General features: G+C 33.9%; 1 protein-coding gene across 2 annotated transcripts in view; it reads right to left on the reverse strand.

The window, feature by feature from the left end:
* Positions 1–18914, reverse strand: part of LOC131845212 (uncharacterized) — a 203962-nt gene that overhangs the window by 71074 nt on the left and 113974 nt on the right. For both annotated transcript variants that reach the window (XM_059194255.1, XM_059194254.1), the window contains exons 4-5: positions 18153–18297; positions 17228–17360 (exon numbers count right to left, since the gene is read on the reverse strand). In XM_059194255.1, coding sequence (XP_059050238.1) covers positions 17228–17360; positions 18153–18297 — 278 coding nt within the window. The remainder of the gene's footprint in view (positions 1–17227; positions 17361–18152; positions 18298–18914) is intronic.

An 18914-nucleotide genomic window follows, 5' to 3' on the forward strand; every position in this document is an offset into this window, starting at 1 on the left:
AAAAAAAAACACATGTATCTACACCCGTCCGAAGCCAGGCTGAGTAGTTAGTATCAATATAAAGAAGCATATGTACCATTCCTATTATTATTACTTTGTGTTTTTTTAATCCATATATATGCCTATGTCCAGCAGTGGACTGCAGTGGGCTGATGATGATGATATTCATACATAGGGTTGTATGTTTTTTTAAAACCTCATAATAAAAAAACAGGTACAAAAAATTTGGGCTGGACAATCCTTCTCACTTAGGGATATGAAAAATAGATAGCCCATTCTCAGACCTACTAAACTAACTATGCATTAAAGTTCATAAAAATCGGTCAAACCATTTCGGAGGAGTATGGTAACTAACATTGTGACATAAGAATTTTATATATATGATATATTACGAAACAAATAAACGGTACTCACAAAAAAATAAATAAAAAAATTGTCTGTTTGTTTTTGCTAATCTCTGAAATGGTTGGACCAATTTTGACAGGACTTTCACTCGCTGATAGCTAATGTTATAAGGAATAACTTAGGATACTTTTATTTTAGAATTTGTATCATAATATAGTATATTCCACGTGAAAGAAGTAGTAGCAAATAAAATTAATACGTAACGTTATATATATATATATATAGAATAGTAATTTATTTTATTCTCCCACACATCCTGAAAGCAAATTCAGCATAGGAGAAATAATTAAAAATTCTCCACTAGCCGTCTGAGCTAACGGTATATGCTGGCGGGGCATCAGTGGATGATAGGACGACATGAAGTCAGGTCAGTTAGCCCATCTAGCAAACTACAACAGGAATTTATCATGATGGTTTCCAAGGGAAATTGCGTGCAATGGTTATTAGACTACATTACAAACAATCTCCTTACTCCAAAAATGCAATGTTCAACAAAAATTTGTGTAATAATGAACACCACACAAGTTTCCTGATGATTTTCCTGATTCGATTTTTATTATAACACAGGGGACAAACGAGCATACGTCTCACCTTATGGTAAGTGATTACCGCCGCCCATGAGCACCCGCAACACCAGAATTGCAAGTACGTTATCGGCCTTTTAAAAAGGAATAAGTTCTTTTCTTGAAGGACGTATCGGTTCGGAAATACCATTGCTGGAAGGTGATTCCACAATGTGATTGTGCATTTCTAGAAAACCGCACTGTGGAGGACCGCCATTCATCCAGATGATCAGGATGGTATTTTAGTTTCTGGCGGGTGGTATGGTGGTGAAACTCAGCTCCATTATAAAACATGGCATTTTTAAGATTTTGTATGAATATAAACTGTCTTATTCGGCAAAAAAAAAACTCTTGCACATATAACCGCTCGTGCGTTATAACATATATACTCGGCTTGTAGCTCATTATCACAAAAATGCGATACACGACTTCAGTTTATATCCAGTAGATATGATTCGATGATAAATTCTAGCGAAAAAAGTGTCTAGACTGCAACTATTCACTTTTTTCAAACTATACTATAGTCGCAACTGGCCTATACAGCTTCACAGAAAGATAGGGCGCCAGTGCAGGTGGCACTTACAGAGCGACCGAAGGCCTCGAGTCTGACGGATACGACTTTAGTCTGAGGACACCGCTAGGGGTTCGAACCTCAGGTTAGGCCGTCGTCACTTTGATCCACGATTGAGTCTACATCCTATTTTCTAATAAAATTACACAAATCATAAAAATATTCATTTTGATTAATTCATTGGTTGAAATATCTAATTTATCGTGGTACGGAATATTAATTTTCTAAGGATTGGCACTACAGTATTTCCTTCATCCTTTCCTATTCCCGCACATATCTTTGTTTTAAGTGCGAGCGAGAAGATTCGCTTGTATCGAAAGTGACATATTGCGCTCGCGCGTCACTGTTAAATTGAAGTTGACACTGAATTACCGCCTCGATCGCGCTTAAGATCAAGTGTTTTGTTATTTGTGATAATTAATAAACATTTTAATCCACCGCATCGCTCTAGTGTGTTCAAGTTCATTGTATTTGTGCCATTGTTGGGAAGCAAATCGGTGGGACCAGGAGACACCGATAGCCGCCGCACTGCAACTTACGATTCAAAGGTACTGTGCCTTCTTCCTTACCAGAACAGGCGTTGTGTTCCAGCAGGCAGCTCTCAATCACCAACCTAACAGTGTATCGTGTCAATTCACGTACCCGTCGTATTATTTTAGATACAGTCCACGTAAATCAAAATCAAACCATATTTACTTCACCAGCACCGCCATTATGTTTAGCATGAATACAGTTACCATGAACATATATATATATGTATTAATTATCATTTCATTCATAATTTAAGAGCTGTGCTCTTGTCGGTGGAGTTCCCGCCACCTTCCACGATCTTCTATCAGTCCCTTTAGCTGTTGATACGACACGACTCCAACTTTTTCTTTAACTTGCTTGATATAGCTGTGTCTTGGTCTTCCCCTTCCTCTCTTTCCATCTATTTTTCCTTCTATAATGTTGTTAATTAGTTCGTCGTGTCGTATCAAGTGCTCCAACATTTTTCCCCGCCTATTCTCAATAATATCTATGATCTGTCTCTTTTCTTTAATCCTCTCAAGCACTTCTTCATTCCTTATTTTATCATTCCAGCTAATTCTTTCCATTCTTCTCCAACACCACATTTCAAAGGCTTCCAGTTTGTCTCTTTCCTTTTGTGTCAATGTCCACGTCTCACAGGCATACAAGGCTATACTCCAGATGTAGGTCTTGATAAGTTGTTTCCGGGAGGACTTTGATATATTAGCTCTCAAAAGATGTTTTTTATCATTAAATGCTCTTTTCGCTATAGCTATTCTGATATTAATGTCCTTAGTACATCTGGAGTCACTGGTAATCAAACTACCTAAATATTTAAATGTATCTACATTTTCGAATTGTATTTTTTTTATTCTTGTAGTATTTCTGTTATGGGGTTTATGTTTTGCTACTGTCATTATTTTAGTTTTCTTGGTATTAATATTTAGTCCATATGTTTTAAAAATTTTATTAATTATGTCCAAAAGTGTATGAAGCTGTGTGTAGTCTTCATTAATTAAGATCATATTAATTAAGATTAAGATAATTCAGTCTGAAAATGGGGAAAATATGTAATTATACTTATGATAAAGTGAAGGGGTAATGGATTGTTAGTAACGGGGGTTAGTGACCCCATTACAAACAGGGTACCATGTTAGGTCGATCTCTAAGAGTTACGCGCAAAGGGTGTGAGTTCAAAACTGGCTGATACTACAAAAACTTTGTCAATTTATATTTTAACCGACAGTCTGACGAAGGAAACACCGATAACAAATCAGTTGCGTAATCATTACATAGTATAAAACAAAGTCGCTGTCGCTGTCTGTCCGCCCCTATGTATGCATAAATCTTTAAAACTACGCAACGGATTTTGAAGCTTTTTTTTTTAAATAGAATAATTCAAGAGGAAGGTTTGTATGTATAATTGCTATTTTTTCGGATAAGTACTGAAGATTATATTTATTGTATAAAAGATTTTGATTTTAAAAGATTATATGAAGATTATATTATATAAAACGTTCATATTTAACTTAACTTGAAAGATATAAGCGAACAGATAGCGGTGGCGACTTTTTTTTATACTATGTAAAGATAGAACATAAAGCATAAATAATATAGAGTAACAAACGCCTGGCAAACATCAAACTAATTGTACCACATAAGCAACATTGCTATGATAATAAAGTAAGTGGCACTAACGAGAAGCAGATGTCCTCGGTAAGTGAATAAAAAATAATATTTATTCAAATAAACTTAATATAAGCACTTTTGTATAGTCATATTTTGTTATTCTACCACTCATTTGTAAAGCAGACTCATCACAGGACGAACGACCAAGAAACGTGGGGATATCGAACTCGTCATTATCGGAAATAAGATTGTGTGCTAAACTTCTAGTAGTTTCACTAGTAGTTCCAGCGAGGTCGTCAATACACTTATTTATTTATTTTTGCAGTATCTCAAAAATAGCAGATGCATGATAAGACAGCACATTGACGGCCTCAGTAGACCGCCGCTTTAGCACACCGCCTTACTTCCGATGGTCCGCGGGTTCGATTCCTCGCACGGCACAAACATTTGTATTCCTGAGTATGATTGTTTGTCTAGGTATTTTCTATGTATAATATGTATGTATTTACGGAAAAAAAATGTATCTATGTATTTATATCAGTTATCTAGTACCCATAACACAGGCTTTAGCTAGCTTAATTTGAGTCTAGATGGCGCTGTAAAATTGTCTTGAGAATTTTTTTTTCTCAGTTTATTAATTTTTTTTTCTCTCAGCTTTTGTTGGGTTTTTTTTATTATTATTATTATTATTATTACATCCATACAGAATGTAGTTAAGTTTTTACAATTTTTGTGACCCCCAGAAAGGACATGTCAAAATATTCTTTCCATTCCTTTTACTTTCTATATACTTATTTATTTATGGGTATAAATGTTTTGCTAAAAGTGACTTATAATGTTATAGTTAAAACTTATCCTATACGTTAGGCTGGGATCGCGATAACTACGTAAACTTTTAATAAACTTATTACAGCAGAAATATTTACTTTTCATGGATAACTTGTAGAAATAATATTTGTATGTCAAGTTATATTTGTTTGGGCGGGTCGTGGTATTTGTTATAACTTTGTAACAATGGGTTTTTAAAACTTTCGTGTTTAACATACATTACTAGCTACTCGCCCCGGCTTCGCCCGGGTGTGAATGTATTATACATGTAAACCTTACTCTAGAATCACTCTATGTATTAAAAAAGACCGCTTCAAAATCCGTTTTTAAGATTTTGGCATACATAGGGACAGACAGCGACAGCGACTTTATTTTATACTATGCAATGATATGACATTCATTCTTTACATATATTTATCTTTATTCATTGATATACAATTTACATTTATATAGTCGTAATTATGTAGATTTAAGATTTAAAGATTTATATAGGGTTGGACAGACAGCGTCAGCGACTTTGTTTTATACTATGTAATGATTTATATTGATAACTGGGTATTAAACTACGAAGATAAACGACTACTTAAATGACTACAATGTGTGGACTTACAATTACAATTTTAACTTTTGTTATGAGGCATATAATTTTTCCCATTGACATGGATAATGTAATAACATTAAAGAAACTTATTATAAATGATTTTTTATAATTTGTAATGACATATTGTAAATTAAATAATGTAAATTTAATATTGTAATGGGTGAAAACTGTGATCGGTACAGCCTATGCTGTAAATAATATAATTGACGTAGTGGAGTAACCTGAAACAGTCATGCTCGCTATAAAGTTCAAACTTGTGGCGGCGTGGTGGGCCGGGTCGATGTGCTCCCTCAAATATGGTTGAGTACAATGATGGCTGGCTCATACGTCATACTCGTGAACGGGTGCTACTTGTGGGGACTGGTCTGTTCAGGTTGTGAACACTGATTAAATTTTTTGTTCTTTGTGATAGCATATGCTGGTGGTCACTCTATTCTCCCAAATTTGAATTTTAAAAACTATATTTATTATAAACATGTTCCACTATTATTTGAAAAAAATACGAGCTGAGTCTTGTCAGTTCTTCTCATCTCGATATCATTCCGAACTGACGGTAGATTTGACATATCATAAGAGTCTGTAATAGACCTACATGAATAAAGATATTTTGAATTTGAATTTGAATTGAATTGAAGGCAGGGCCATGATTGAGCTGAGTCATCTGGAATAAACTACCCGGCTATAGCAGGACTGCTCCCGAATTAGATTTCAATTACATGTAATTGGCTGAAGTATTGGTATTGTTGGATGAATCAATTTCTAGTTGATGAGGATGTAGAAGAAAAAATATATTTTTTTGCTTGCGAGCCGAAGCGAGAACAAAAGGCGCGGCAACCGATTAGTACTGAAAGAAAATCGCGAGAGACGCTGCAATCGCGCTCGCCCGCATACGTCCTACGTCCGCCATAACGCGCGTTTATTTAACATTAAGAATACATATTAATATTTTAGAACATTTAAATCTTTTTATATTTACGTGTCGCCTACACTAGTGGTCAGCCAGAGGACGAAATTTTTTTTTTAATTTTCAATTGGAGATTTGGTCTATTGTCAGGTGCTAAGTCCTGTAACACTGCGACCTGTGTAGATCTAGTGCTCGCTTTTATTCAAAGTTCGCTACTAGACCCGTAAGGGACAAGAATTATACGTTCATAAGTGGCTAAAATGTCCTACATGGATAAATGATTTTTGAATTTGAGTTTGAAGTCATTGTTAACTTACCACTTGTATGCACAAAAACGCTTTATAAATGTTTGTTTTTGGCGATAGTACAAAGATCACAGATAGATCACATCGATCTAGATAGAGCAGCATTTTGTTGAGTGATCAAATTTTTATGATTTTTATTTTTCAATAGCATATGCTGGTGGTCACTCTATTTTCCCAAATTTGTATTTAAATGAAATTGTATTATTGTAAATATGTCGGACATTTAAAAAAAATACGAGCTGATTTTCTTGTCAGTTCCTCTCATCTCGAAATCATTCCGAACTGACTGTAGATTTGACATATCATAAGAGTTTGTAATAGACCTACATGAATAAAGTTATTTTGAATTTGAATTTGATTCTTTCATTATTAGATAATATGGATATGTTTCTTAAACGGCAAAGAAACTATAATAATAATATTTAGTGTGTAGATACTACACAACAAATATAATAATAATAATCTCCGGACAATTCACACAGAGCCATCTAGTCCCAAATTAAGTTTAAAGTTTGTGTTACGGGTAGGTACTAGATAACTGATACAAGTACATAGATTTTTTCTTTCGTAAATACATACATATTATACATAGAAAACACCCAGACCGATACAAATAATCATACTCATGAATACAAATGTTTGTGCCGTGTGAGGAATCGAACCCGCGACCATCGGACGTAAAGCGGTGTGCTAGACCGCTAGACCACCGAGGTCGTCAAATATACATACTCTGAGTCTACTATAACTCTCAACAATAAGCTCAAACATGTAATTATACTCATGAATACAAATGTTTAAATCGTGCAAGGAATCGAACCCGCAACCATACCGATAAGCGGTTGCTAAACCGCCAGACCGCCGGGACTGTCGAACTATTATTCAGAACACTTGGTATGGAAATCAATTAGTAGATTTTTTACAATTTAACAGCTTTGTCTTGTTACAATTACAAATTCCGGATGTAACATTTCAAAATAGAAAGTAAAGTAAAAAAAATGTACAGTCATCCTTACGGGTAATATTGCACAACGGTATAGGTCATTGCATATCACCAGTCATCATGATTTTAAACAACACACTAACTTATACAAAAACTGTTATTATGTAATCGAAATTTCTAGATTAATCATCATTAGCTATCATTTTAATTGAATATAGTTGCAATTGAATACAGTTTATGCAGTATCTATGTGATTACAAGCTGTTCCGGAAAACACTCTTTTGCTACATAAACTAATATCGCTATTTAAATATAGTGGATGATAGTAGAAGGGTCAAAAATAAGATTAGTATGTATGTATATTTTTATGCTGAAGCATAAAAAACATAATAATAAAAAAATAATGCCGAAATAAAAATAAAAAAAATAGAAAAAATTTTTAGGTTGAGCCATCCTTATCAGTAAAAATTCATAATAAGATGCTGAAGTAAAAACATAATATTAAAAAAATAATGCCGAAATAAAAAAAAATATAACAAAATAGAATACATTTTTGGGGTGAGCCATCCTTATCAGTTAAGGGTATAACAAATTGATAATAAGCTATTTTAAGACCTACCGAGTATAAATATAAAATTTCATAAAAATCGGTTCAGTAGTTTTAGGATGGCATCGCGGACAAACAACGTGACACGAAGTTTTTATACATTAAGAAGATAAACAAAATATTCCGAAGAGACAAATATTTATTGTAAGGACCACGGCATCAAGAAATTCTATCATAGTTTTTAATGGATGTGGTTTAAGAGAAGTGTGTCCACATAACATAATAAAATCTATTAGAAAATACTTTATTCAAATAAACTTAAATTTAGGCACATTTGAAAAGTCATACTTATTTTGTTAATCTACCGCTCATTTCAAAAGCTGTCTTATCGCAAGAAGAGTAAGAAAGAAACTTGCGCGTTGCGCTTTTAAACAATTAACATCAACAATACAAACAGTAACTTCACATTTTTAAGTTGTAAACAAACTATCAAGTATCACTAATTCATTACAGTCAAAATATTAAATACACAAACTACTAAAATCAGAGCAGACCAGTCAGTATTCGTTCACGAGTATGACGCATGAGCCAGTCATCATTACTCTCGACCATATTTTAGGGAATCCAGTCCCACCTCTACTTCACTATAAAATTAAGATATATATATATATATATATATATATATATATATATATATATATATACTTTGTTGATCACGCCATATAAACACTTGCCGATTCCACCTTTTGCACTGAATAACTTGACCTCTATCGCGTATATCTCAGGCGGTATGGCAACGTCGCATTCTATTTTGCGATGCGGCCATATATATTCGTCGATAGTACGATATACTCGACACTTTTTTTACTAATAATTCGTGACTGAATGGCTCCGAACGGCTAAATTTTTGGTATACACAAAGACTTTTTGGCTCTGAATATATTCCAAAAATCAATTAATTATGTTGATCACTTTATATACTCGTCCTTACTGCGATACTTACTTTCATCCGAATATATATAGATACCGTAACGGTCTATCAATTATGACTTTATTAATTTACTAATGTAGATATTTTATATTCGCAATGCTCCATACATGCAAGCTCCAGCAACGGTGGAGGCAGGGGGGAGCACCGTACACCGCACCCCGCGCACACAAACAAATTAGATATTTTTTGAATACACAAAGACTTTTTGGCTCTGTATATATATTTCAAAAATCAGTTAATTGTGTTGATCACTTTATATACTGGTCCTTACTGCGATACTTATTTTCATCCGAATATATATAGATACCGTAACGGTCTATCAATTATGAATTTATTCATTTACTAATCTAGATATTTTATATTCGCAATGCTCCATACATGCAAGCTCCAGCAACGGTGGAGGCAGGGGGAGCACCGTACACCGCACCCCGCGCACATAAACAAATTAGAATAAATTAAATTCATAAGATTATTTATATATTTCGACTGCCTCGGTGGTCACACCGCTTTACATCCGATGGTCGCGGGTTCGATTTCTCGCACGATGCAAACATTTGTACTCATCGGTCATCGATTGTTTTCATCGGTCTGGGTGTTTTATATGTATATTATATATGTATTTACAAAATAAAAATATCTATTTATATCAGTTCAGTATCAGTCTGTGTTAATTGTCCAGGGTTATTTATTATATTTTTATAAACGGTTATCTTTTTCCATCGCACCGCTCGCTATCGACAGTGAATTCATAGAAATGTCACTCTAAAAACAAAAATAGTTTTGTGTTTTGTATTTCAAATACTAAATGCAAAATACTTTTTAAAAATTAAGTACCTTTTGAATTTTTGTCCAAACCTCAGATATTTTATTTATTTTAGGTATATCAATCATTACATAGTAATATAAAAACAAAGTCGCTGTCGCATCTAACAGTACATAAACAAAGAAAGAAGACTTTGGCTCTGATACCGTAACGGCCTATGAATTATGAATTTATTATACCTAATCTAGATATTTTATATTCGCAATGCTACGTACATTGTAATATCCGCCTCCATTCATTGTAACGGTGGAGGGACTAAATAGTTGAATAAAACTGAATAAGCAGTTGCTCCACTCTATAGGTACTGCGTCGTCGTCGTATGCTGTTCATTTTTTCACTCGTTTTGGCGCCAAGAGAGGGTCACATAGTCGTGGTCAAGTTAAGAACTTATAATTTAATTTTGATAACAATAGATACAAGTAAAAAGTAGGTATTATATTAATGTACGTAAGTACTGTACTTAAAAATATTTATTCTTTATTGTACATTTGAAAAACTTAACACTTAAGGACTTGTACATATACACGTACATACTGCCATTTTCTCTTAAAGACATCCAGAGAAGCACTATTTATCAAATACGTGGGGTGCACCGACCTTTGACCTTATAACACCTGATTCGCGCGTAACGAATTACATTGCTACTTTTTGGTATTTTATAGTGGATATGTCACTATAAAATATTATTATTTCTTTAGATTATGACATAATAACATAGTTTACATGATTTTAAGGGAAACATACGATAAAAAAAATCCCGTAAAATGTAAAAGATAAAAAATGGTTATTGTTGGTTATCCTTGAGAGATAGACATATACCATCACGGACTTTTTTGTTGACCTTATTTTGATACATCTCAAAGTACTAGACAACACGCATTTTCATTAAACAGTATTGTATTTTTTTATTTCTTTAACTTTAATGCACAAAAAAATTTGTACATGTGGCGGACTTAATATTTTGCCGCGTTATTTACCAGGCAACCATGAGTGGTGCAGAGAAAGATTATTGGCGGTGCACTAATATAAATAAGAAATGTCAAAAAAAGATTTATAAAGATAATAAAGATAAGCAAAATATACATTTCTATAAAAAAATAACAGTATACATACATAAATATATATGTAAATATAACCCATAAATGTATAAATGTTATATATAAGTAAATACATAATGATCCGATAATCAAATTATAAGTACAGTCTCAAATTGAAAGTAAGAAAAACAGAAAATATAGAGAGAACTATATGGATATAACAGAAAGATGTGAAAAAAGGAGAAGGACAGTAAAAAAGTTACAAATTTAAATAATGTTCCCGCAATTTCTGTTTAAATGAATTTATTACATTATTATATATATTAGGCATACGACTAGCCTTATGACTGTTACTTTTTTTTAATCTATACATCTATACATGTAAATAAAATTGGAGTTTCTGTTTGTAATATTGAAATAACCGTTTTTTACTACTTGCATATGAATATAAATACGGTATATTTTACAAGTTTTGTCTGTCTGTCTGTCTGTTTGTTCCGGCTAATCTCTGAAATAGCTGGACCGATTTTGACGGGACTTTTTTTGGCAAGTAGCTGATGTAATAAGGAGTAACTTACGCTACTGTTATTTTAGAAAAATAAAATAAAATTTCACGCGGACGAAGTCGCTGGGGCCAACTAGTCTATAGATATACCGAGATTTAATGTTTAAGTTGCTATTATGTTGTTGACAAAATTTTACTGTAATGTTACTATTACGTTATCCTACACAATTTGTATTATTTTGGATGAATAAATAAATAAATAAATAATAATCTATACATCTATACATTTAATAAAAATTGGAGTGTCTGTTTGTAATATAGAAAAAACCGTTTTTTACTACATGCATATGAATATATATAAGGTACATATACCAAAATAACAATTTTTATAATTTTTGTCTGTCTGTCTGTCGGTCTGTTTGTTCCGGCTAATCTCTGAAATGGCTGGACCGATTTTGACGGTACTTTTTTTAGCAGGTAGCTGATTTATAAGGAGTAACTTAGGCTACTTTTATTTTAGAAAAATAAAGTTAATTCCACGTGGACGAAGTCGCGGGAACAGCTTGTTTTTAATAAAAACTGTTTATTTGATAAAAAAACATCTTTTTTGTGGTACTTGAGAATGTTGAAGCCTGTTGTTTGTAATATTGAAATAACCGTTTTTTACTACTTGCATATGAATATAAATACGGTACATACACCAAAATAACATATTTTACAATTTTTGTCCGTCGGTCTGTTTGTTCCGGCTAATCTCTGAAATGGCTGGACTGATTTTGACGGGACTTTTTTTGGCAGGTAGCTGATGTAATAAGGAGTAACTTAGGCTACTTTTATTTTAGAAAAATAAAGTTAAAAACCACGTGGACGAAGTCACGGGAACAGCTAGTGTATAATATATTAGAGATACCTACGTGTTTTTTTATTGATGACTAGCTGTACACGGGATTTCGTCCGTGTTGAATTTAACTTTATTTTTCTAAAATATAAGAAGTTAAATTCCACGCGGACGAAGTCGCGTGTACAGCTAGTTATCGGTAGTCTAGCGATTTAGCTAGCACACTGCTTTGATTCCTGCTTGGTGGTCGAGGGTTCGATTCCTCGCACGCTGCAAACATTTGTATTCATGAGTATGATTGTTTGTAACGGTCTGGGTGTTTTCTATGTATAGATAATATATATGTATTTACGAAAAAAAATCTTTGTATTTATATCAGTTGTCTAGTACCCATAACATAATCTTCAGCTAGCTTAACTTGGGTCTAGATGAAGCTGTGTGAATTGTCCTGAGATTACTATTATTACTATAATAAATCTTTTCAAATCAGCCGATGTTTATTTTTGCCATAATACGTGCTGTTACCATGTGATAATATTACGTACGTACTTATTAAACTGTTAACTTATTATTAAATTGTTTGTAACGGTCTGGGTGTTTTCTATGTATAGATAATATATATGTATTTACGAAAAAAATCTTTGTATTTATATCAGTACCCATAACATAATCTTCAGTTAGCTTAACTTGGGTCTAGATGAAGCTGTATGAATTGTCCTGAGATTACTATTATTATTAATTGGTACACAGGTAAACTACTAACTAGGTCATATTGGTGTTGTTTGTTATGGTGAAAAAACTAGTAGGTATATATATAAGTTACACGTACAATTTCAAAGACTTATTTCTTGAAAACTACTGGCTATTCTGAAATAAAACTTTAGTGTTTGTATATGTAATGTTTGCATATAAAATATGATTAAAGGTTACCAGTGTATTTACACTTTTACTGAACAAACAGAGTTGTTTAATACTGAAAATATTGTGTGGAAGGCATCAATTACTTTCAGTGCATGTATAGCTTTTCTCTTTTCCTAATTATTATTATTATTAAGTTTAAAGTGGTTGAATTTTACGTAAGGGGTTTTTATACATTATTTCTAATTTACCATTTATTTTAAGTTTTTTAAACTCTATTCATCGAGACCTATCTAATGAGTCCAAACACGATATTTCTGCTGTAAGTTTTCGAAGAGTATGTTCATCATCTGATAATACTGGTGCCAGCATGAAGTCAAGGTTAACAGATAACTAATTACTTTTATTTCGTCAAAATCTTTAGATTACGTATAATAAATTCATAATATCGCTACCTATTCAAATCAAAACAAGTTAATACTTGTTTTGAATTTATATACTAGTACATGAAGTACCTAATGGTACTTCATGTACTAGTATATAAATTCATCAACACACAAGTAAATGATTTTTAAATATATTCAGAGCCAAAAAATCTTTGTGCATTTAAAAAAAATGCCGATACGGATTCACTATTGCAGGAAATTGTTGAAAAAATATATATCGAGTATAAGTATCTACTACTATCGACGAATACATTTGGCAACAACGCATGGTCTCGGCCGGAACGGCAACATCGCATATTAGAATACAAAGATAGTGATAGAAAGAGAGAGACAGTGGATCAGCAATATCTACGGATCGTGGCTGGATCAACTAAGTGTGCAAGTGTATATAATATATATATATATATATATATATATACATTTGTCTTTAATTCAAAGGAAATATAAATAATGAACGCATCACATTTAAAACAGTATAAATAGTTAATAATTTAATAATAAGTTAATAGTTTAATAAGTACGTACGTAATATTATCACATGGTAACAGCACGTATTATGGCAAAAATAAACATCGGCTGATTTGAAAAGATTTATTATAGTAATAATAGTAATCTCAGGACAATTCACACAGCTTCATCTAGACCCAAGTTAAGCTAGCTGAAGATTATGTTATGGGTACTAGACAACTGATATAAATACAAAGATTTTTTTTCGTAAATACATATATATTATCTATACATAGAAAACACCCAGACCGTTACAAACAATCATACTCATGAATACAAATGTTTGCAGCGTGCGAGGAATCGAACCCTCGACCACCAAGCAGGAATCAAAGCAGTGTGCTAGCTAAATCGCTAGACTACCGACAACTAGCTGTACACGCGACTTCGTCCGCGTGGAATTTAACTTCTTATATTTTAGAAAAATAAAGTTAAATTCAACACGGACGAAATCCCGTGTACAGCTAGTCATCAATAAAAAAACACGTAGGTATCTCTAATATATTATACACTAGCTGTTCCCGCGACTTCGTCCACGTGGTTTTTAACTTTATTTTTCTAAAATAAAAGTAGCCTAAGTTACTCCTTATTACATCAGCTACCTGCCAAAAAAAGTCCCGTCAAAATCAGTCCAGCCATTTCAGAGATTAGCCGGAACAAACAGACAGACAGACAAAAATTGTAAAATATGTTATTTTGGTGTATGTACCGTATTTATATTCATATGCAAGTAGTAAAAAACGGTTATTTCAATATTACAAACAACAGGCTTCAACATTCTCAAGTACCACAAAAAAGATGTTTTTATTAAAAACAAGGTGTTCCCGCGACTTCGTCCGCGTGGAATTTAACTTTATTTTTCTAAAATAAAAGTAACCTAAGTTACTCCTTATAAATCAGCTACCTGCCAAAAAAAAGTACCGTCAAAATCGGTCCAGCCATTTCAGAGATTAGCCGGAACAAACAGACCGACAGACAGACAGACTAAAATTATAAAAATAGTTATTTTGGTATATGTACCTTATATATATTCATATGCATGTAGTAAACATTACAGTAAAATTTTGTCAATAACATAATAGCAACTTAAACATTAAATCTCGGTATATCTATAGACTAGCTGGCCCCAGCGACGTCGTCCGCGTGAAATTTTATTTTATTTTTCTAAAATAACAGTAGCGTAAGTTACTCCTTATTACATCAGCTACTTGCCAAAAAAAGTCCCGTCAAAATCGGTCCAGCTATTTCAGAGATTAGCCGGAACAAACCGTCATGGGAGTCATGACGCCCCCATGACTCCCATGACCTCCATGACGCTCCCCCCTGGATCCGCCGTTGCGTCTTCTCTTTATTCGCTCAGTAACGTTGTTACAAAAGAAAAGATTCCCGTCCAAAAAATAACAAGTATTGAGGTTTGATCTGGAGTCACGTTACTCCAGACTGATTTCTATAAATATTTAGATTAGATAGACTATTATTCTTGAAATACTAGCTAGACATTATTAAGTTACTGTAGCCATAATGTAGTAGCCCAAACGTGCCAATGAGGAAGCCCTTGGCAAATGCTGCACCCTGATTGGCCCGTTTGAATTGGATCAAGAAGTGCTCGTATGCCAAAAAGGTGGATTTGTATAAAATCGTGTATAAATCACTTAATTATTATTATTACTCGTCGTGACAGTTGTGGCTCAAAACGGAGCAACATTTACATATGGTCATCTGGCATTAGATCAACAAAAGGCCTCCGGATCAACAAGTGAAAAAGGATCAACAAAAAACTACCTATACGGCACGTCTGAGCCACAAAGTGCCCAAGGGGATATTTATATATATATATATATATATATATATGTGGGTATTTTTCAGTATTCGCACTATCTCTATACAGACCTTGGGTCTCGTGTAATCCAAAAGCGCGCTAGCAATACTTTTAATCGAAATTTTGTTATAAATATTTACGGTCTGCTCCTCTAGGTTCTTCTATTATTACATTTTAAATTTAAAAGTTTTATTTTTTCGTTATTCTGAAAATTTACTACATTTCCAACATCTTGCACATTTCCTTTAATTTTTATTCTGTCTAAGACTTTCCATGCGAATAAGCTCAAGATAGGTCGTTTTTTTTGGTGAAAATCAAGATTTTTAGTTACGTATAATTTTTTTGATCGTAATGTAATAGCGTTTCAACTTTCAATATATATATATATATACTAGCTGTCCTGGCAACTACCCCTAACATTTAGGGGGATGAAAAATAGATGTTGGCCGATTCTCAGACCTACTCAATACGCTCACAAAATTTCATGAGAATCGGTCAAGCCGTTTCGGAGGAGTATGGGAACGAAAACTGTGACACGAGAATTTTATATATAAGATATATATATATGATACAAATGTATAGACAAAGTTTATACTCTTTCATGCGAGGCAAGATTACCAAAGCAATAAACTTTCAAACAGTATATGTTTTCTACACACAAAAGCTTTCAATCTTCGTAATGTCAGCGACGAATACACAATGAAGCCGTAATAAATACCGATTACTGTCCGAAAACCGAAATTGGTCAAAGAATACGAGTTAACGGTAAATCTTGAGGGTTGTTGTTTGTTAAGTTTGTGTGGAATTCGAGAGAAGATTGATGCTTTAATAAAATTAAAGGTAAGGTAATAAGCGGAGTTTGGTCTTAATGTATGTACAGACTATCTGTCTTACCTATTTCAGTTACCAAGCAATTTGCTGGGAGTTTTTCGTATATATTCACCTAATCTTTACCTTATGTGACATTAGAATATATTTTTATAGCATAGGGGACAAATAAGCTTGGGGCTCAGTTGATGGTAAGTGATTACCGCCGCGCATAAGTACCCGCAATACTAGAGGAATTGCAAGTTCGTTGCTGATATTTTAAGAAGGAATAAGCTCTTTTCTTGAGGTTACAATAGTATCGGTTCGGAAATACCATTGCTGGGAGTTGATTCCACAATATGTTTGTGCGTGGCAAAAAGATTCTATAAAACCGGTGAACAGGTGGTGAACCTATAAGCACGGTGGAAGACCGCCATTCATCTAGATGATCAGGATGGTACTTTAGTTTCTGGTAATATTCCATGCAATTCCTCAGAATACTCGTGTAGAAATAAATGCACAGAGAAGAAATGTCTCGCCGCAAAGTCAACGGGTCGAGTCTGTCACAAAGACGTTGATTACCAATAATTCTGGCTGCTCCATTCTGAATGCGGTGAAATGGAAGTAACAGTTTAACAGTGAAATTCTCAAATCAAACATAGAATCTCAAATACGTGCACTGCTTCCAGAGTTTATCTTCCTCCCAACAAAATCTGCTCTCCTCTATATTATTAATACAGAAGGTAGAGGTTGAAACTATTTCTAATTCGAATTTTTAATTAATACGAAGACTCACCCGATGCGATGTGGCTAAATGTGCTAAATGATGAGCGGGCGTGGGTCGTTCATCACTGGACTCATCACCGGATCGCTCGCCGGTGAACACCGAGTCATGTGACACCGACAGACCGCTGCTATACACTCCCTCTCTGTAACAACAAGCGTGATATATGAATTTAGAATGAACATAGCAAATAAGTAGTAAAACAACAAGACCGACATTTAATTATACTTTTTATTGCGCTAAATACAGAAAATAATTATAATAATAACAAACTCAGGACAATTCACACAGCGCCGTCCAGACCCATGTTAAGCTAGCTATAGCAAGCTATATACACAAGTGTTTTGGGTACTAGGTATAACTGACAAGTACATAGATATATATTTATAGTGGTAAATACATACATATTATACATAGGAAACACCCAGACCAATACAAACAATCATACTCATGAATACAAATGTTTGTGCCGTGCGAGGAATTGAACCCGCGACCATCGTGATAATTAAAAAAAATGTATAGCAAACACGTGACAAATTAAAAAAAAAAAAACACCACAATTAGGCCTGGTCAATTTCAGCATGAATTTACAATCAATGTGTGGCCAGGATTATTGAATGACCAATTAATTGGCCTTGTTATCTTAATGGACACCTTAAACTGAGAGAGATTTTTGGCACTCCTAGAAAACGTATATTTAAAAGAGAAGCTCCCCTGAAACTGCACAGGACAGTGTCGGAATAGCGTAGAGGGTTGTAGCGTATGGGTATGAATTCTCTGTCGATGGCGAGCGGTGCTATGGTAAAAGGTAGGCATCATGTCGAACAATTCCTCAGGATATATGGGAGCTGGTGGTGCCCATGGTAATCTACAGGTGCACTTGTCGCAGATACCGCTGTGGGACGAAGAACAACGGTTCAAGAAGGAGTATACTAACTTTCTCCTAGCATGTCTCTCAGCATCTAGCAGCTCGCTGGTGGAGCTACTCTTGGGGTCGGGTGAGGCATCCGTGCGAGTTCCACTTCCGCGCCGCTTGAACATGCGCCGGAGGCCGCGTAAGAACCTCCCAGTGCGGCCTTCGCCTGGAATTTAAAGATCGAAGTGTTTATAAAAAAACTAACTGACCCGGCAAACGATGTTTTGCCATATAAATTAATATCGCTAATAAAACAAATGTGTATATTAATAATAAAAACCCAAAATTTGAACCCCTCTTGGTAGAAGGTCTTGCTCTACGATCTTGGGGTAGTTGGTATCTACCCCTAGATCGTAGAAGGGTTCAAATTTTGGATTGTGTGCATTTTTTAATGCCAATTCATACAAAAGTTGAAATTAATCATTTTGACCTAAACATAAAAAAAAAATTTGGGAAGGAGCAAAAGTTTTTTTTAATATTTAGGTTTTTATATTCGATAAACTATAAGAAACAAAAATACCGAACTCATACCGAGTTAACCTTATAAAATAGACATGTGTCCTGAACTTTTTTTTAGAACTTTTAAAGAAGAACATTTCCGTTGTACATATTTTTTGCGTAACTTTATGTAACCGTTTATGCAGTGAAAGAATGGGAAGCACTCAAAATTAATATTTTTTGCCACTTAGCATCGTTCATTGCTGTTTCGCTCCTGTTGGATGTGGCGTGATGTTATATAGTCTATATGACTCGGAGCCTAGATAACCTAAAAGTTAAATAATT

This window comes from Achroia grisella, unplaced genomic scaffold, assembly GCF_030625045.1.
Source record: "Achroia grisella isolate CSIRO2021 unplaced genomic scaffold, CSIRO_AGI_Agris_v1 utg460, whole genome shotgun sequence".
Classification (NCBI taxonomy): domain Eukaryota; kingdom Metazoa; phylum Arthropoda; class Insecta; order Lepidoptera; family Pyralidae; genus Achroia; species Achroia grisella.